The sequence below is a fragment of the Enhydra lutris genome, unplaced genomic scaffold, assembly GCF_002288905.1.
Source record: "Enhydra lutris kenyoni isolate GAN:26980312 unplaced genomic scaffold, ASM228890v2 scaffoldscaffold15, whole genome shotgun sequence".
In the NCBI taxonomy this organism is placed as follows: domain Eukaryota; kingdom Metazoa; phylum Chordata; class Mammalia; order Carnivora; family Mustelidae; genus Enhydra; species Enhydra lutris.
In genome coordinates this window covers 14,875,001-14,897,344 of record NW_019154099.1, presented here as the reverse complement: position 1 = coordinate 14,897,344, position 22,344 = coordinate 14,875,001, and the positions used below count along the sequence as shown (strand labels likewise).

General features: G+C 34.6%; 1 protein-coding gene across 3 annotated transcripts in view; it reads right to left on the bottom strand.

The window, feature by feature from the left end:
* Positions 1–1,170: 1,170 nt before the first annotated feature.
* LOC111146992 (protocadherin 17) overlaps positions 1,171–22,344 on the bottom strand; it is a 93,661-nt gene continuing 72,487 nt past the window's right edge. For 2 of the 3 annotated variants that reach the window (XM_022502815.1, XM_022502816.1), the window contains exon 4: positions 1,171–1,877. In XM_022502815.1, coding sequence (XP_022358523.1) covers positions 1,195–1,877 — 683 coding nt within the window. In that variant the 3' untranslated portion in view covers positions 1,171–1,194. The remainder of the gene's footprint in view (positions 1,878–22,344) is intronic. The other variant, XR_002640578.1, reaches the window with a different exon arrangement.

The window sequence follows — 22,344 nt, the reverse complement described above, 5'->3', positions numbered from 1 at the left end:
CAAAACTCATAGAGTTCGACAGCTACCGAGGCAACACTTGCCATTTACAATATAAGCCCAAATATTTTTGCAACACAACTATATATTAATTTAATAAAATACACAATATAGCTCTTATACACTCAACAATTTGGCTCATATGCACTGAATCTGCAATAAATCAATAAAAATATGTCATTTGATGTAAACACATTGAATCTTCTTACATTTGCACATTTAAATGGTCATATGATTGGTGTATGCCTAAGACAGTTTCACTTTCCTGAGCTATTTTAGTGTCCACAAATGAAAAAAATGTATTAATCATGTTAATTTCTTCTGCATATTATCATTCAATGGTAACTATTTTTAGGTCAAATTTAAAACATATCCATCATTATTTATATGTTTGTTGGACACTAAAACGCTGAAGAGGCATTTTAAACCTTTTAAAATTTCTTCTCCATTAATGAAGTGAATCAGTCTATGTGTGTGCAGGACAAATGGACTATATCTTTTTACATTTAACTTTTATACGACATGAAGTGTCTTACAAATGACCAAGGTTTTTTTTTTGTTGTTGTTTTTGTGGGTTTTTTTTTCGACTAATGATATGGAATGTTCTTTGTGTTTGTATGTGTGGCAGGTAACTTTATACAGAAATGTTTACCACAAATATGTGTTAATGTTTGGTGTAGCTTGGACTACTGCAAGGTCTTTTCGGGACTTTAAGTAGAAGCCTGCGATGACTGCTAGAAATCCACCACAGATCACAAATTATGACCCTGCTTTGTATGGGGTTTATAGGTAAATAGTTAAGTCAGCATAAATCACGGAGGACAGTCTTAAGAGTGATCAGAAATACTTCAATTCTCACACTGCATACCTTCCTAACAGATTGTCAAAAGGTAACTCGCTTCCTCATCCTCCTTTTTCTTCTTTCTTTTCTCTTCTCTCTTTTTTCTTTTCTCTTTCAGCATCGTTAATTCTGTCCTAATATAAGTTTGGTCAAAACAAAACCATTGTTATCTCTGAAAAAGAAACAGCAGTGAAAAGAACATACTTGTGGGCACTTCAGATGTTCACTAAAAGCCTTAAAGCAGCATTGGTCTTTCTTCATCCCTGTAAAACGGGTTGTCACCAGGAGGGATCATTTTTAAATCAACAGGAGAGACAAGAAAATGCCAATGCTTTTTTTTTTTTTTTTTTTTTTTTTCACTTTCTCACAGCCACAGGGTCATTTCCCCGGCAGTCCTGCAAAAGCTTATCGATTTCTCTCACGACTTCCTCCGCATCCACCGATTCTCTGCCCAGATCCCTGGTCGGGTGGTCGAGCTGCTCAAGAACGGCACCCATCTCGCTGGAATCCCGGCTGGCTCTAGAATGCACATCTGCAAAGACCCTTGCCATCTGATCGGAAGCCATGAACGGAGGGTCTCTTGGTTGCTTACTGGGTGACAGATACTGACTGTCAGTGGCCAAGTATTGGCCGCTTGCTTCGGCCAGGGCTCCCGGTTTTGCTTCACAGCCATCCAGAGAGCCTTTTGTTGAGGTGCAAGGCTCGATGCATGCCTTGGTCGGGCTGTTTGATGCTGAGGGGACCTCTTGGAGGAGAGGGCTCAGGGCACGTTTGGCTTTTAAATAAGGTTTAACATTAGCAATGAGAATAGTGTGCTCTCGCTTGTCTTTTCCAAATGTACAAAAAGTCTTTTTCCCAGTGGGATTCACAGTTTCGTAAGTCTCAGTCTCAACATTAGCTTCAACTGTGGGTACAAAGAGATTTGTGCGGTAATCTGCATTTTCAGCCTGATTGGCTGCAGGGAACTGTGGCATCCAACACCTGTCAGAATGACCAAGCACTCGGCATTCATCTGTGCAATTAACACACTCTTCTGGTTCTGCAAAACAACAAAAGAAAACAGCAAATCCAATCATTAGGGTTGCTTTTAAATTTCTACTGAGGCTGTGATCAGCTCTCAGTGGGCTTGTTTGACCTCTGGTCTCTTAATTAAAAAGGGAAAGAAAACAATAATTAAAACATTTCAGGATGGTTGCATAAACCTGCTGGTTGAGACAATGGTTTTATTTAAGTCTTTTCTCTAGATATTAATGAATTCCCATAGCCTGGGAAGAAGTAAAAAGTGGCCATTGGAGAATCATTCTCAGTAGAATAGAACATCACTGTAAACTAATCTCCTGGGGATATCAGTTAGTCTTTGTTCTGTATAACCCATCCTGGAAACAGTGAACTTCAAAAAGGATTACCAGGATCAATTTTTCAAATCAAATAATGGGGTGAAAACTAGATCGCATACTTCCAAGTCCTAAGCTGCTGTTCCCCCCCCCACCCCATGTTTTATCCCTATTTTGCTTGTAATTGTTATTTTGGTGACAGTCATGAAATAAAAGGTTTCCTTTAAAAGCCTACTTTTCCTACTGAGAGGAGAAAATGGAATTTTCTATCAGAATGTGTTATGAATAAACTTGTCAAAAAAGTACACATTCCTATTTTATTAGATATGGGTATAGATCATATAATCAGTTTTCTTCACTCCAGCTTTTTGTTTTTGGTGTAAGTAGGTGAAAATGGATATAGTCAACAGATAAAGTTCAGATGAATGACAACTCATGATTTCCTATTTAAAGGATAATGTTTTCTGTGAGAATGTTTGCTTCTCTCTTTTGCCAATAGGCATAGAGAAAATCTAAATAAAGCATTCTTTAATGATCCCTATTTCAAAGATGCTGAACAGAAAATATGAAAGAAAATTCCTTCATTATGACAACAGCTGCGTAATTCCACCATCCCAATATTTTAAACTATAACTTTGAACTGCATCTTCCACTTGTCCCTTTCATCTACAAATGATTGTTTCCCTTTATGTTTAATGGTTCTTTTTAAATCAGGGACTTTTTTTTTTTTTTTTTTTTTTCCAGGAGAGGATATTTACAATTCACCTCTGTGTGATGGGAATAGAATTCCCTACACATTTAGGAACACTTGGGATAGCCATTTAATTGATGTGAGAGGATTCTACAAATTCATAGTGTCCTGTGCAGGGCACAACCACCACCCCCCCCGCCACTGCCCACAAATACGTGAGAGGTATTTAAAATAGAAGGCACTGAATTTAACAGCACTGGTAAATTTATACAGTTACTTTGTAAAGTCATATATAAAATCTGAGTTCATATTTAAAACACGTAAATAATTCCTTATCCAAAAAAGGAAAAAAATAAATCACAACTTGATTTATTTCAAAAGGTTTTAGAATAAAATCATTTCTTATGAAATTAAATTTTTTTAGAAAGGAGTCAGAATAGTGTCTTGACAGAACAAAAATACTGTGGTATTTCATCCCATGTGTCATTCATACCTGTGAAATGTTAAAAATGATTTCAAGTAGCTTGCCTCTTTTTTAATTTTGTCATGTTTTCAAAAAATATATTTACAGATGAATGAATGAAATATGTTCAGTTTATTATGCACTACAAGTAAGAATGGTGAAAGGCAGTCTCAAACTGAACTCAAACACTCATACCCCAGAGACTCAAATACTATCTGTGCCTTGGAAGATTGTTAGGCAGATGGACATAAAGAGCAGCAGAAAAATCTAGACATAGAAATTTTCTTGGAAGACTTCCTGTATGGATTTAAAGTCAAGGAGACATTTAAAAAACAAACATATCAGAAAATTTTAACATCAGGTATTTGTTTTCTTTACCTATTCTGAATGGGGATCATAAATATAACCTCTACAACTGTGTCAGTCTGTGTTAGAAAAGAAATGTATGTCATTTCATTCAACCAATTTTATCCTCCAAAAACACAGTAGAAAATTTCACTGTTTCATTTGATAATACTTCTGTGTCTTTTAGAGTCACAACTTTTAAAAAAATTATTTATAATCCACATATTCTTTTTGAAATATGCTAACATAGTTTTATATTCCAATATTGACTAGCCTTCAATTTCAGCAATTTGGGTAGCCTGGCACTGCATGAATTCAATATGAATTTAAGAAGAGAGTGAAAGAGACAAAATAATGCAGATGTATGAAAGTATAAATCGACCTTGAATTTGAAACATCAACATGAAATGATTGTTTGCACTTAACAGCTGAAAATCTACAGCTTTTTACTTGACTCCTTTATGTCACAACCTAGGGAGCAAATTCTAAGTATTGATCATGACACATTATAAGCTGTTCACCTTCTGATTAGACTGTAATTTCGACGGTAGCGGTTCCCAGACAGTGAAGATAATCTAATGGATACTTTTGCACAAGCAGCAGAAACTGTGACCAAAAAGTGAACTATTATGTCAAGGGTCAAATAAGAATTTATGAGAAAGTAAAATTATTTCTGAAGGAACATAAATAAATAGATGAATAGGTAGGTACAAAAAAGAGGTAGTATATAATGAATGACTATCCAGACATAAACATTAACAAAATGAGAAATGTAGAAGAAAAAAGAGGGGAGAAGGAAAGCTAAGTGAAGGGAGGGACAACGGAGGGAGGGACAGTTGTGCAGGAGGATTTCTATCATGTGTATCTTCTGTTTTATATTTTTAAGATCCCCTCAATAAACTAAATATGTATCATAAAAACAATAGTGCGGAGTATTTTCTCCAGACCTGGAGCTACAAGGTCAAACTCTTTCCTGTGCCTTAGGGACAACAGATCTCAGAATAGGTATGTTGAATTATATGCCACAGAAATGAAAAAGAAGCAAATTATGTAGACAGCAGCTATTAGCATAGATTGGATATTTGTATCAGAAAACAAATTCAGAGACCTTGGATAGAACAAATCAAGGCAAACATAATGGATCCAAGATTCACTTTTTTTCTTCTGGACCAACCTGAGGTTATAAAGAGATTATTTATGCCCATTTTCACCCTTTCCTCAATATAACATGATGACCCTTTTCATAGAATGCACCCTTTGCCAAAAAAAGATAGCATAATCCAAACGGTATGCGGATGAGAAACTGAGAGATAAGCATACTTATACCGCACAGAGAAAACTATTCTGAAGGCCAACAGCTGGGATTCTGGGCAGTTTTGCCTACAGGGAAAGTTTACAGTGTCTCAGTTTTAAAAGGTATGATTCCTTGAAGGATCATGTGACAATCTGATAAATTTAAATACTTGTTTAGTATTAAGAATTTTCTATATATCTATAATCACATCTATTACACAAGCTCTCAAAGAGAGGGATCTAAACACACTCATCTTAATTATTTTAATTTTCATCCTAATTTATATTAAATTTTTGCAAAAGACATAAGGTCACTCAAATGACTCTAGTACTTGCAATTCAGCTGTACAATAAACCACACAAACACAAACACACACACATACATATATAAACCTTTACATGTGTGTGTATGTATGTAAAAAATGAGCTTTCAGGGACCTGGGTGGCCAGTCGATTGAGTGTCTGGCTTCTGCCTTCAGCTCAGGTCATGATCCCAGGGTCCCAAGATGGGAGCCCAGCATCTGGCTCCCTGCTCAGCAGGAAGCCTGCTTTCCCTCTCCCTCTGCTGCTCCCCCTTATTTATGCTCTCTCTCTCTCTGTCAGATAAATAAAATCTTTTTAAAAAATTGAGCTTTCTACAGGATATAGTCCAAACAAAATTTTAAAACTCAAATGTATAACCAATGAATTCCTGAAAACTAACTATCAGTAATTGTCATAAGAGAAATACAGATAAATCAAATGCACAAGAAAGTTCTACATTCACAGTTTAGGAGATAACATAAATACATATAAAACGCACACATATATCTACACACATTTTATATATAAAACATTACATATAATGTACATATACAGGTACAAATCTTTTTATTTCAAATCTCCAAGGACACTTTTGTCTTTCCCTTTGCCCTACTGTAGGTATGAAATCCATGACTGAATCAACAACTTGACTACCCCGATTTTAGAATTCTATGTAATTCAAATTGACTTAGACATAAAGATGTCTGAAATCTACATATGCATATTTGCTGACATATAGGAAAGCTCTGTCTTTTTAACCTAGACTAAGCAGTTTAATAACTTAATCTTAGCGATATGAGGCAAGCAATCATTTGGTGCCAAAATACTCCTTCAAAGGAACTGTCATTGTGGAAGTTACATTTCTGTGAGGAAAGAAAATATTTAGGTAAGACATCAAACTACCTGCCCTTACATTATTGGGTTTTAGCAAGCTTTCCCAAAGGTGTCCATAACTCAATGTTTACCATGTGATTTTCACATTGTAATGTCACTGTATCATTAGGGGTGCACAGCCATCTCAACAATAGGTAAGAAGTGCCAAAGAGTACTATGCATAAGATTAAAATTTGAAGCCAAAGCACTGTTTAAATCAGCAAGGACTACTAAAGATTAAGGGAGCCTTAGCTAAACATGTTTATTTTGGGAAAAGTCAGGGGAAACAAGCCTTGTGCGTTATGACTCAGTGGTGTTCACTACAAAGGGAATGTGTCAAGGAGCCAGTCTCCGTAAAATTTCTTAGTCCAGAGTAAAACTACCTATTTATTCTAGTCTCTCTCACTGTCAGGCAGGAATTTGTCACAAATCAGAATTTAAGCTTATTTTCCCTGTCTTCAAAGTGCTTTACCACACTACCCAAAGAAAGATACTTGGCAACTAATTTGTTACTACTTAGGGAGCTATTAGAAAACATAAAAGGATTTCCTCCCCTTAGTTTCTCTTCCTTGCTGCCTCTGGAGCCCACATATTTGTACAAAAACACGCATATAGTTTCTAGCTTAAGAGCTTCACATATGCATCTGATTTCATTTTTTATAATGAAGAAATAAACATCTGTGTCATAGAAATCCGAAAACCAAAATCCACAAGTCGGGGCATCAATGAGGAGGTTCTAAAATGCTGTGGCTGTGGGGTAAGGGCATTTGAGAGAGAGAGAATTTGCTCTGCTTCTTGACTGTCAACAAAATGGTTTTATTTATGCTTTGTAAACAGCTTTAAATAGGAATAGTTTTGTTCTTTTAGTGTGGTGGTTGCTACTGTTTCTAACAGCATCTTAAAATTAGAATTGTTTCCAAGTAGACAACTCTATAAATGGAAGTCCATTTTTTATTTGTTCTCATTTTTCTTTTTTATTTCTAATTTACCTCCTTTCACCAGCATAAGCTTTCATAACACCTAATTAGCTGTCTGGAAAAGCAAAGAGCAGGCACCCATCTCTATTTATGGCTGGCACTGGTATTCTGCAGATAAACTCTACAGAAGCTAAACTAGGGACCCATCACAGATTACCCACCAGAAAATAATGACAAGCCAAGACCTTCAACTGGAAGTTTCTGGGTACCAGTTTTCTACTGAAAGATTTTACTGGCATAAGAACAGCTTGTTTTTGCTGTCTTTTTCTGTTCTTTAGCACACACTCTCAGTTTCACACGTGTACACACTCTCCCTCATGATTGTGACAAATTACAATTTAATCCAAATATATTTGAACCTATCAGATAAAAAGTATCGATGCTAAAAGAGAAATCTCATCAGAATACAGTCCAACAGATCGCTAATAAAATTTCCCTTGCAGCGAGTTGACATAATTCACATGATCCTGTGAGCTGACACTTTTCTAACACAAACAATTCTTTCTTTTTTTGGTGGTTGATTATTATTCACTTGCTTTACTTTACCATTTTATAAACTCCTTATACTTTTTATGATGAGAAGGTGAATCATTCCATATAAATTGCACCTTAATCTATATTCATTCAAATTATTTCCATTTATGGTCTCTATGTCCCATTTACTAGCCCATTAGTTAAAAATAAACCTTCTGATTTCGCTCTGACTAGGAGAGGAGTAAAAATTTCACTTTCAATATTACTTCTAGAGACAGTGTTGGAAAGTTGTCTCAAAACTTTTTTTTCCCTGTGTCAGAATAAGAAAGAAAGGAGCACATTACAATTTTATCACATGATTTTTTTTTTTTCGTGCTAGTGTTCACATGACTGCCAGGCTTAATTTTAGCACGATTTTTAATAAGCTTGGTGCATCCCTCGTGCAGAGAAGAAAAAGGAAAGGGTTGGGGAAAATGCGGCATCAGAGAACCAACCACTTTACTTCAGCTAAGTGATCTTTTGTCTGTTGCATTGTATTTCCCATGCTGCTTATGCACAGGAACCTCTTGTTTTACTAATCGAATAACTGATACGCCAATACACACACATATAGGATGTTTTTGTTTCTTTTATTCTTTTAACATAAGGGGGACCATGTCTCTTGTTAGAATATGCTGATGTGCTCATCTTATGAGGATGCCTGTTTACATGGGCAGCAATACAACGATTAAACACTCCATATACAACTCCAGAAACTTAAAATTACTTCTTAATAATTGTCCATAAGGAATCAGAATTTGGAAACACAGTTCCCGTAGTAAAAAACTCTGAGAGAAATGTGTATGTATTTTTAGGTTGATCCACTGCCAATCAGGCTTTCAGATTTTACCTCAGTTGTGAAATACCATTCTGTCTGCTTTTGATAGGTGGAAAGCACATTTTGAAGAGGAAGTTATTATAATACTATCAAATAGTCAAACCGTGGTAGCTTTGAAGTAGCAATCCTCTAGCGTGCACCTGCATTGCACAATGCTTTCCAATGTACTGCCACGGCTGCATTCAGACACAGAGACCACTGGCCTATATCATATTCAACTGCATCCAATTGCAGCTGGGTATTTGGAGCACTTGGAGCATTTGCACTTACTATTCAGTGCACCTGCACGCCTTCAGCGACAGTTTTAAGTGTTTGTGACCCTTTGGACATAATAACATGTCTACCAGAGTGAATTTTCTGGCATATATATTAACAACCCATAGATAATGCTCTGAGATGAAGAAAACTTAAATTAAATGGAAGCTAATGTTAAGGAATGAAAGCAAAAGAATATAAGGAGATTTGATGTGCACACATGAAGAATATTTAAAAAATAAGAATCCAAACCATGCATTGGGAATCTATAGCAAAAATATAATTATGTACCCTGGTATACTGCTCTGGGGTTAACATTCAATTTTTAGCTGCCCCTTTCCCCCAATCCCATACTGTAGGTGCAGCCATCATCCGGGGCAGCATCAGATGCTTGGAAGTGAAGGCACAGATAAATGGTGCCATCACTTTCTTAACTGGTATGCTGATGAGGACTGGCTCTGAAGCTTACCATAGTAATGAAACAAACTTTGGGTTTTTTTTGTTGTTGTTGTTGCTGTTTTTTGTTTTTGTTTTTGTTTTGAGAAAAGGTCTCTGACAGGGCGTCTCAAGGAAAAACAGTCCAACTCAAATGAGCCACCAGAGGAAAGACAGCTCAAACTCAGTGATAATATTAGATGTACAGCTCAGTAGTTAGTTTAAAGAAGTTACGCTCAAGCATTCAGAATGTAAGAATGAATAAACACCAACTTTGTGCTTCAGGTATTGGAAGTTTTTGAGCAAAGGCATCTTGAATGGAATGTTGTAGAATAATAAGGTTGTGTCAAGTAAAGGTTTGTAATAAGTAAACCTATGTCTATCCACTTCTAAAATTCTCCAGCCTCTAAGATTTTATCTCCCCACTAAGACATTTGCATTTTGACTAGAAATTAGAAAATAGGTTTAAAACCATCTAGGGGAAATAATTCATGATCAATTACATTTTGAATTATGTCATACGAGTGTCAAGCAACAGAAATATAGGGAAAATGTAGACTATAATATTGTGAAAGGCTTTGTACAAGAAGTGGTGCTTGATGGCAATTCAAAGGATGATCAGGGTTTCAATAAATAGTGGAGAGCAGGAACAGGATGATCCAAGTGAAGGGATTAGAAAGTGAAATAATACCCACACAGGATTGTGCATTTCACAGGGTAGTAAAAGACCAGCTTTATAAGTCAAAGGACATATGTTGCAATGCCAAAACATAAAAAAATAATTTACAGAAAATTCACTGGGATTTAAAAGACAATGAAAACTCTCTGAATAAAAACAAATGTAATGAAGCAGGCCACGGACCACTGTTAACAGATATCTGAGCAATGTATGGTATGTCTCAGAAGATTCTTGAAATATTTAGGTGCTTGATTGAAAAGATATTAGACAACATTTATTAACATACAAAACTGAGATGAGCCACAGGGCAAGCAGCATTCAAATCAGCATTATTTCTGTAAACAGACAGCTAGAGTTTGGGCCCCAACCAGGATATCTCCGGTGGAGCACAATAGGATATGACATTAATCACTGGCATAGTCATTCTGACCTCATTGTGACCCCATTGTGCTCACATCTCATCCTACGTCTCCTAAACTAAAGAAAGTCTTAATGTATGTTGATTCAACTGCTATTTTCTATTAACTATATAAATCTTGTATTTTATAATTCTGCATTAGAAAAATATTTCTTCTTCCTACATCTATTTATCTCTCTTCACTCTTCCTCTAATTTGCTATTATTATTAACAAACCATAAAATTGCATATAATCACATGTCTGAAAGATTAAATGATTCTTTGAGAAGGCCAGAAGAGGAAAGATTTGGAAGAAAGAAGATCCTTTTGGTAACTAGGAAAGAAGTAATAAATACTCCTACAAGGAGAAGAGCCACAAATAAGGTAGATGTTAAATCTCAGAAACTTTTCAAAGTTGATTCTGGATATCATGAAGAATAAATTACTACAGGAAATTCCTGAAAACGTTGTCCAAAATAAGTATTTCTATTTTGGATGAAGATAATTTCCTCACAGAATTATGTATTCTAGCATTAGCTCCCTAATTCTTATTCTTTTTCTTTTTTAATCTGTCTGCCTCAATGAGATCCTTATACCCCTTGAGGATCAAGATACTGATACCATGGTATTTTCTTTCATGCTCCATTCCTTGAGCACAGAGAATACACTCATTATTCACACCCTAATGCTGTCATTGATGTAAAGGAAGACTACATTAAAAAGATACCAAATACTATTGATAATCTATAATAAGCAAGACCACTCCTTACAAACTACATATTTCAAAACCACTGAAACTAGACTTGTAAATAAAAACTTGAAACCAAACTCCAAAACCAAACCAAACAATAAAAAACCTTTTCATTTATGAAGCTGTGATGCCAACTTTCACAAGGATCCCAGGATGTAAACAAAGTTATACATAGTGGCTCTCTTTTGCTATGAGATATATAGGATTTAAAGTCACATCAGCTCTGGGGCACCTGGCTGTCTCAGTTGGTAGAGCATGTGACTCTTGATCACAGGGTCATGAGTTCAAGTTCCAACTGGGCCTAGAGCTTACTTAAAAAAAAAATAATAATAATAATAAACTCACATCTCATTTGTCTGTTAAGTACCACACTTACATAAAAATTCAAAGTTCTCTACTTACTCTTGAGAACTTATAAAGTTCTATATTTATTATTTATTTATTATAATTTTTAATAAGATAAGCATCTGCCTGGAATACATCCACTGAAGCACAGAGGTCAGAATATTTTCCCCTTGGGGACTTTTTAAAATCAGCGACACCTTTATTGAAATTAAAGTCTATATTTAAATAATCACCTCTTTATACTTTTAAATTACGGAAAACTGTGAGTACCCTAAAAACCTAAGTCTACTCAGCATCTACTTCACTCCTACATTTCTCCTTTTGTCTTTTTTTGATTCTACTGCATTGTGTCAAATGTGCCAGTTTCTCTCTTATAGTTTAAGTCAGCTGTGTCTCTCTCTCATTCTTTATCTGATAGCTATCATCACATATGAATTAATTAATCAGTCCTTATAATGTTAGAGTCTTGAAAGGGTTAATTCAGCTTCCAAAAGAACCTGATTTATATGCAGCGATAAACTTATGCTCTGGTATGCATAGAGAAAGCTGTTTGGTTTACAAGGACACATTTAAAATTATAGCAACTTAAAAAAATACTCTGAATTTCAGGCCCAAGATTATTTAAATATGCTACTACTCTTCATCTTTAAAGAGGATGTTTTCTTATGCTTTTATTGCCTGTGTTAGCTAACCCCATCTCAGATAATGACACCATTTTTGATGACTTGGATGAATACATCTAAAATTCAAGTCATCCTCCCAGCAAAGTGGTAATCCTGTAAGGAAGGTCAATGAAAACAGCCTATTAAGTCGAACTCTTTGCAAGAATCGAGCAAGATAGTCCTATTAGCGTTTTTCTCTCAGACTTGCTATCTGATTTCTATTGGGATGTATAACTATTTACCGGTTTAAACCCCATTGTTCATCTTATTTCCTGCTCTGGTTTAACATACAAACCATTTTCCATTGCTAGATACAAGTACACAGAATCGGGTGTCATTTTTAACATTCTCAGAAAATAGAGTTAATTCAGATGCAACTAATCCTCTCTTGCTTATTATTTAGTAATCAACACCTGCCAATAGGATTTGGGAGTCCCAAAAGACAGATTTTCCAGAAAGATTTTTATATTTTTATATTTTCAGTGACATTCTACTCTCCAAAAGCTTTTTGTTAAATTCAAAGAACCCTACTCTACAGATAGATCTAAAGTTTCAGTTCAGTTACCTTAAATTATATGGACATGGTTCCGAAAGAACAAAGGGGTACCTCGCTCTGATCAGTATTTTTAAAAACATCATGTTTTTAAAGAAAGAAGCAATACAAAATAAATTTATGGAAATGTATTATATGCACACACACGGATGACAATAAACATATACTTTTACCAAAAATGCCTCTGTGAGATGAAGTTTGTCTTAAAGAGTTATTAAAATTGATAGTGTCCCAAAGGTAACTTTAGAATGAAATACAGATAGTTTGAACCTATACAATTTGACCTTGATCTTACTAAAATAATACCCACCGTTAAGGTGCTAATACCGTCACAATTATTGCTGCTATTATTATAGATGGTTTTAAAACACACAAGGAGTAGGAAAAGAAAGATAACTGACATTTTAAAGAAAGCCTGTTCTTGGAATTACTTCTCTAAAACCATTCTGTTCGTATTACCTTTAGTGCGCTATAAGTTTATTGGAAGCTGATGTTTTTTATCCCGTATGATTGGGTCATCCTAAGAATGAAAATTTAAGCAAAATCAATACACTCAATACCATGTTCTAGAGTAAATATACAGAAGTGTTTCTTGTAATGGATTTTACTGGCAATGACAAGCCATTTTTTATGTAACAGCTTTAATATTTTGTAATCATTAAAGCTCACTGAAGCAACGGGGAAATTGGGAAAAGAGGTCAGGAAATTCATATATAGAAAGAGAGGAGATATGTCCCTCTGTATCACCCTGCTATGTAATCAAACCGGAGTCAAAAAGCTATTGGAGAATGCAACCCTTGAATCAGAGCAAAGATAAAAATGTGTTTCTAAAGGATATGAAAGCTTATCCATACATAATGCAGTATAAACATCAAAAGGTGTCTACAGTGATGTTTTAAATGCTTTCTTATCTTGGGAGAGTACTTTCTGTGATTTAATTGATAATCAACCATACCTGGAGCAAAGAACTGATGATAAAAATGAAGTGTGTTCCCCATGATAATATTAAGAGGGAAATAAATATATGAAAGCTTATTTTCAGACTTGTAGTCTAAATCCAATCTAAGAGGAAATTCATATTGACATCACAAGGAGAATTCGTTGAGACAGTCTTTTTTAATTTCAGGCATGCTATATTTGAATTTTTTCCCCTAAAAATATGTATGCTCAATCTTAGAAGAAGTGATCCTTTGTGCTGCCAAAGCTATTTTTGAGTAGCTGCCTAACAATTTCCATGGTCATTACTGGAAAAGGTTATACAGAAGTCCTCCCTTTTCTACAGGGATACATTCAAAGACCCCCGGTGGATGTCGGAAACCATGGATAGTACCAACCCTATATATTATACACTGTTTTTTTCCTATACATACATACATACATACCTTCAATAAAATTTATTTTTTAAAAAAATTATTTTGTAAATTAGGTACATTAAGAGATTAACAACAATATTTGATAACAATATAATGCAATTATAACAATATATTGTAATAAAAATTATATGAAATGAGGTCTCCCAAAATATTTTGTGTTTTACGCACCCTTCTTGCAATAATGTGAGATGATAAAATCCCTATGTGATGAGAAGTGAAGTGAGGGACGTAGACACTATGATGTAATGTAAGGTTACTATTGACCACCTGGTGATAAGTCAGAGGGAGATCATCTGCTTCCAGATCACGTTGTTGACTTCAGGTAACCAAAACCATGGAAAATAAAACTGTGGATAAGGGGCACTGTTGTAATCAGAACTACTCAATTTGGTGTTCAAAACCCTCCATAATCTGGTCCAAATAAATTTTTTAGGCAGTTCTGGCATAAAAAAATTAATGAACTTCAATTTGAACAAGTCATATTTGTATACTTTCTTTCACAGCAATCTTTAAGAAAATGACAGCAACCTTCTAACTGGACCCTAAAATTCCTTTAGAATGGTGTAATTACTTGAGTCAATTGGAGAATGTGAAACCTGCTAGTGACCACAGAGTTGGGATCACAAAAAAGAGAGAACAACTTGAATTTGAGAGAGTGTCACCCTAAGCTTAAATTTTTAAGTGATTTATTTTAATTTTACTGCTTCAGATGAGTATGTTCCCTCATCTAAAATAATTAGTATTAAAATCCAAGGTCCAATAAAAAATGGAATAAAATTTAACTATTTGATTTGGCAAATTTCTAATAAAAGAGGTATTTTAGTGTTTATTCACTGAATTGATAAAAACATACATGATCACAAAAGAAAATTACCTAGTTAATTATTATGGTAAATAAGGTCATTGTAATAAGTATAGCAAAATAGAAAAACTATTAAGTGAGAAGTACTTGGCAAATAAAAACTTCTTATCTATTGGGAATGATGCTTTTACAATTAAAAACATATATATCTACACATAATTTTACATAAAATTCCAAATATAAATGATTCATTTAAGATTAATCACTTATTTTAAAATTTCACAGTCTAGCATATAACTCATTGATCTACTTATTATCCATAAACATAAAGGTGCTATCCTGTGAACCATATATTTAAGAGATAATAGTGATTTAAACAAAAAAAAGTATGATTATTTTATAACACACACAAAATGATTATATTACATATAATCATTCTAGTATGTTAAAAATCAAAGAAATATATATGTGCAAAAGTAGGAAAAGATTATAATCAGTGGACTCCAGTAACTGAGTTTTAAACCGAAGAGTTTTATTGTAGTAGATATGTGGATGGAAAATATTCACGAGCTTCACTATCTTAATACTTTAAGTGAAAAAAAATTCTTGAAATGATAAGATAAATTGTAATATGTCAGATAACTTTATCAATAAAGAAATATAACTAAAAAGGCAAGCATACATATCCTTATATATGCACCCTTTGTACCCATGATGAAAAAACACATTGCCATACCAAATGGAAATGAATGGAAAGAGCCTTACCTAAGGACAAAAATCTTCTGGAATTATTTAGTGGATGTAAAAATAAAGGCCTAATCCACTTTACAACAATCTTTGGGTTTCCTGATATTCAGCCCTAGCTCCCAGATGACCCTGTGTTTCCCATTAGTAGACAGTCATGGTGAAGTCCAAGTGTGTGCCCAGGTGTTTACGTGCACACACCTATACATGCACCAGAAGCATGTATGTGCACGTGAGCAGAGAGTCAATGTCAGATTAAGAGAAAGAGATTTTTAAGAACACATAAAATAATGTGAGGAAATTTACATTCTAAAAGCCAAAATGTTTCTTTGGTATAAATGTTATCCTTAAATTTAATTTTAATTTTTACAGAATTGAGAAATAAAACTTTTCCCAACTGATTTTAATTTAACGAATGTGAAATAACTAACAGGGATGACTTTATATAGATGTGTCAGTATACGTAAATGCACATGCACTCACGTTGTCAAACTTTCCCCCTCACTCCCCCAAATCAGAAATAAGTAAAACTCCCCTCACTGTAACACCATCTGTTTAAGGACTTTACTTGTATTTTCTCTCCATTTCCATTCATTTCCATACAGAAATAATGCAACCTGTTCTCTTTTTCTGGCATGAAGTAAAGCAACACAAATAAATATGACAGTAATTGTTAGATTGCTATAACATACATATATATTTTTCAAGCACCACAAAATCCTAATAAAATAATTTTCTCCACTGGCTTGTGCCCCTTGTGTAGAAATTAAACTGCGTAGAAACCAATCAAATCTCTCAAAAGCATTCAAATGAGTCAGGCTTGGACAATATACACTTCAGACATAGAAAAATATAATGTGATGAACTAAAATTTCACCTGAGATAGATACTTCTTTCTGTCTTTCACTTAATCCATCTAGTTATTTCAAATTTCAATGTGTTTTCTGTATCAGAGTGATGTGTACAGATTTTACAAAGTAATGTGTAAAGAAGCCTTAGATATATTTCCATAAAATAACACTTCTAATATGGAGTGTAATTGCTTGTCCAAAGTGAAAGAAGAATTTGTGGACCCAGTTTCTCAGGTGAAACACAGATTCTTCTTCAGGCTACAACAGTCACGTGGCTTGTTTTATATCCACAACCAACATCCAGGGAAAATAACCAAACCTCTTTCCTATACCAGCTCTCTCTCCAGTCCACCAATTTCTTCCCTAGCATTTCCTACACTCACTCCAAAGTGAAATTTGTATAAGCAGTGATTTTTTTTTTTTACATTAAGTAATTAAGAACTGGAGCACTTAAACTCACTGAAGAACAATAATAAACGTGAAACATGAAAAACCTTGATATAGATGAACAGTTAGATTCTCTTTTCAATCCTTAATGTTACACAGCTTTTTCTGAAATACTAATAGTACTGATGCAGAGATAATAGAATAACTTACTTATTCACTATGCTACTTTTCTTTAAAGAAATAAAGTCTACAAGTTCTGCATTTATGTGTGTATAGTCTTACGAGTGCCATCATCTAACAAGTAAAATTCGGATCACAGAGCAGAAAGCTAGCAGATGAAGAAGTTGCTCACCTGGAGGAAGCAGATCAACAGACTGAAGTCTAGTTGTGATGGTGTGTAGGGTGAGGATAGCAAAGGAAAGCAAAGTCGGGAATGCTTGAAAAATAAAATATTTTTAGTTAACAAATAGAAAAACCAAGTGGGAAAAAAGGGCCAATTGAATCACGAATCCTTCTCTATTGATTGCAATTTTTATATTAAAATCTGTTCAACTGATCAATCCCTAAAAGATATGGTCATTGGTATTTCCCCAGATATGTAAAACTTAGTGTTATTGGAAGAAAATTACTTCAGGAGAGTATTTCAGTTTCGATGAGAGAGAAACAATGCAAAGTAACTATATGAACGCGTAGGTCAATGGGAAAAATATGCTTGTGATGATGGACTTATTTATCCTACACAAAATGAAAACTTCTCTATAATACTGGCTAGAAGATGTAAAGAAGCAGGCCACCAAATCAGCTGCAGACTGTCTGTTCTTTAATATCTCTAGAGAATAAGGCTTTAATAAAAATGTTCACTGCTAGTGAAATTTCGATGTGTATTGTCTGGAACTTGAAACAACAGCCTATTTGAAACTTAGCTCTTTATTCAGGCACTTAGAAACCCTCAATTTTTAAAAGCATATTGACTTCAGTAATGAGAAATACATATATTTCTGTAACAATCTCAACTCTTTTCTTTTTTTACCTAACATATAAATGTTATTTTTATAAAATTCAAAGAAATGCTGCATTTTGTTTTTGTTTTGCTTTTTAAGAACCTCTAACTTAGGCATATATGGATGTATAATTTATCAGTTTCTTAGGCAAAAAAAGAGAACACTTTGTTTGCATCTAAATGCACAGTGACTATATGAAATCGATTGCCATCTAAAAGTCCTGCCAAGAAAAAAAAAAAAAAAAAAAGCCTGGTGGTGAGCAAAGTAGCTTTATTTTTAAAATAGTCTCATTTTCTTATTTTCAACATTTATTCAACATCTGTTGTTTGCCCCTCCCCTGGAATGTAATTATGCAGGATTCCAATGTAAAACAGGTTGAGTAGTTAATAACACGCAGCTCAAACATTTTTCCACACTGTTGCCCTGCAGATGTTTTCTTTCATTTTTTTCTTTTCTCCCCTGGCTTTGTGTTTAATTTGTGTATGTTTCTCTTCTTTTCTTAAAGTATATTCCCACAACAGATGGAAACACCTGAAAATAAGTTTCCCTCATGCACATGTTTAAACGATGCCTATTGTGCTATTTAACAGAGAAAAGAAAATACAGAAAATACAGAATATTGGTTTACAGAAAAATATAATTAATCTGTAAGCCACCTTCTTACTATGTTCAATTTAAAATTCTGAAACGATAACCTAAGTTTTTAACCAAAGACATATGAGGAAAAGTTTATAGTCTACAACCCTCATTTATTCTTATTTTGTTACCAGATTCATTTGCCTTTTTTGCATTTGACACAATTCTCTTAAGTTTTCAATCCTACCATAAATTGGACTTTTTTTTTCTATCCACTGACCATTTTACTTGATAATAATTCAAATTCAGTAATCAATACCTAACATATTTTAGATATGTTCAAGGTATAGCATTTATTTTTAAAATAATATAACAAGAATCATATAAGTATAGAACTCTTTTGTTCAGAAAAATATATTTCATTGAAATTAGAGAGTATAGGGTTGGATATTGTCCCCCAGCAGTCATGTCCACCAGGAACATTAGAATATGACCTTATTTGGAAAGAGGGTCCTTGCAAATGTAATTACTTAAGATGAAGTCATACTGGATTAGAGTGGGCCCTAATCCAAAGTATGATGTTCTTAAAAGAAAACCGAGACACAGAGACAGTCATACAGAGAAAATGTCATGTGAAGATAGGAGAGATTAGTGTATTAAGCCTGGCATTGCCGCAACCACCAGAAGTAGCTAGAGGCAAGGGAGGACCCTCCTCTAGAGTCATTAGAGACCCCTGATGATACCCCAATTTTGGACTTCTGACCTCCAGAACGGGGAGAGAATAAATTTCTGTTATTTTAAGCGACCCAGTATATTATTTTGTTATGGCAGCCCTCCAGTACTGATTCTGGTATCTGGAAGTGATGTGTTGTTGGAACAAATACCTAAAAATATGGAAGTGGGTAATGGTAATAAGCTAGAAGAGTTTTGAGATGCATGATTTTTAGAAGCCTAGATTGCCTTGAGGAGACTATTGGAAAAAATATAGACTTATTGGGAAATAACTTATTGGGAAATTCTTAATGATTCTGCTCAGAGCTCAGTCAGAAGTGAAACAGCTAGAGAGAAAGTTTCTATCATCTTTAAGGATAACATGTGGCTTTACCATCAAGAACAGAAAGTACACAGAAATATGAATGTTAAAGGTGTTTCTCATAAGGTCTCAGATGGAAATGTTATTGGACAGTAGAAAGCAATCCTTGCTATAAAGTGGCAGGAAACCTGGACAAAATGCTGGTTGAAAAGGAGAAATTATAACTGATGAATTTGTGTGTTTAGCTAAAGAGCTTTCTGAGCAAAGTATTGTAGATGCAGCCTGATTTCTCCTTTCTGGCTATAGTAAATGTGAGAACAAAGAGATCAATTAAGGAACAAACTTCCAAGCAAAAAGGAACCAACACCTGATTTGGAAAATTTTCTGCCTATCCAGATAATGTGCTCAGGAAACAAGGACAAGGTGTGGCTAGACAGCCGTTTGCTATAGAGATTAAGGTGTGATTTATGGATCCAATCAACCATCATCATAAGAGAAGTCAGGATTAGAGATAAGGTCACTGAGGAAAGATCTGTGGAGAACATGCTTGTCTAACGGTGTGGATCCCTTCAACCTCCACAGAAGACAAATAGTCACTGAGAATTTTATGTAACACTGCTAATGTGGACTGAAGAGGACAGAGATGAGACAAAATGAAGGAAAAATTATGCTAAAGTACAGCCACAGATACGAGGACTAGGAAGGGTGGGTTACCGTCCCAGAGGGTCAAGAGGACTTAAGGCATCGAGCACCAGAACACAGAGAATTACTCCCAGGCCTTGAAATCTAATAGAATTTGCCTTTCTACATTGCCAACTTCTTTTAGATTAGTAACCCCTTTATTCCTTCCATTTTCTCCCATTTAGAAAGAAAATGTCTACTCAATGCTTGTTCCACCATTGTGTTTTAGAAACAAGTAATTTCCTTTCCAGTTTGATAGGTCTGTGGAAGAAGAGGAATGTTGCTCATGAGGGACTGCACCGGAGTCTCACTTACACCTGATTCAGATGCTGAAATGTTAGACTCTTTTAGTTGAGATTTAGATAAGATATGGGACTTAAAGTTATGCTAGAAAGAGTTAAGATGTTTGAATGATATTGGGAGGGAGTTGATGGATTTTGTAAATGGGGCAGATGTGAATATCAGGGTCAAGAGGGTAGACTGGGTAAAATACTGCTCCTCCAAAATCCATGTCCACCTAGAAAATCAGAATGTGACCTCATTTAGAAATAGGGTTTTTGCAGACATAATTACGTAAGATGAAGTCAGTTAAGTTAATATTAGGGTGGGTCTAAATCCTATGACTGCCCTCCTTTTAAGAAGAGAAACAAGAGACATTGAGATAGTCATACAAGGAGAACACCATAGGACCATGGAAGCAGTTATGGGAGTGATGTGTCTACAAGTGCTGGCAACCACCAAAAGGGATAGGCAGAGAAGAATCCTTGTCTAGAGCTGTGAGAGAGTATAGCTCTGCTAATACTTTAATTTTGAACTTCTAGTCTCTAGAACTGTGAGAAAATAAATTTCTGGTTTTTTAAGCCATCCAATTAGCAGTAATCTGTTACAGCATTCCTAGGAAACTAATACAGATTATCAAAAAACAAAACAAAACAAAAATAAAAACAAACAACCTTCAAAATATAAAATGCCCAGATGGCAAAAAATTGCTATGGAGAATGACAATGGGTCAAATTAAAAAGTAGATTCCAGAAAAGTAAAACAAGATTGATATGAATGAATTAAAATATTGTCTTCTATATTATGGTTCATAAATAAATTAAATTTGGCATAAGAGACTGGTCCATGTGCTAGTAAAATTGATGCTGCTGAGTATAAGGCTTAACTAAAATCATTCAGGAAAAATATATTTGTGTGCGTGTGTATGTGTAAGATTATCCAAATCCCATGAAGTTTCGAAATAGAGTATTTTCTTTAAATGCCTGCAAATTAATAGCTCTCTCTGATTCTTTTCTAAGATTGCTAAGACTTCTCTCTTTAGTTTCTATTACTTTTGATTTTTCTGTGTACTAATCACATTTTCAGCACCATGTGTATGGAAACTTCACTTAAAATTTCCACGCATCCTAGTAGGCTTTTAAACAAAATGTGACTGTAGGTATGTACACATAAGTGTGGGAATTTGGATTAACAAATAAAAAAGTATCTTATAAGGAGAAAAACATATTTTCATATATTAAATATGGCTTCAAATACATGTATACTTTTAGTCAGAAACTGACTTAGCCATTATCTGAAGGCATATATTAATAAATTTTTCCAATTTTTAGAAATGAGTGAATAAACATTAAAATAGTCACTTTTTATGCTTGTATGGACAGCATTTGATTTGATTTTTCACTTAAGTGGAAAAAATAAGGCAGAAATATATTTCCCTTAAGAAATATGAGCCTGGTTGGCTCAGTTAAGCATCTGCCTTCTGCTCAGATCATCATCTCAGGGTGCTGGGATAAAGCCCCACATCGGGCTCCCTGCTGTGAGGAGTCTGCTTCTCCCTCTGCCTCTCGCCCCTGCTTATATTCTCTCTTTACCAAATAAATAAATAAAATCTTAAAAAAATATATGATACTAAATTTCACCAAAATATACTGTACATTAGCAAAAGTTATATGCATTATTAGCAAAAGCATTTCTTTTTAAGTTAGTTTAGTATATACACATACAATCATTGTGTTTCTTTAGGGTTTTATGTCCCAGCATATTAATATTAAGTCATCTTTTTTTCTGTAAACACTTACCATAGTCCTTTTGGGCTATTATAACAAACTACCATAGACTGGGTGATTATAAACAACAGAAATTTGATTTTTCACAATTCTGGAGGCTAAGAAAAAGTCCAAAACCCAGCTACCTACAGACTCAGTGTTTGGAGGGCTTAGTGGAAAGCTCTCGGTTAGTGGAAAGCTGTCTTTTCTCTCTGTCCTCATGGCGGAAGGGGGCCTCTTTTATAGGTTATGAATCCCATTCTTGAGGGCTTCATCCTCATGACCTAATCTTCTCCCCAAAGCATC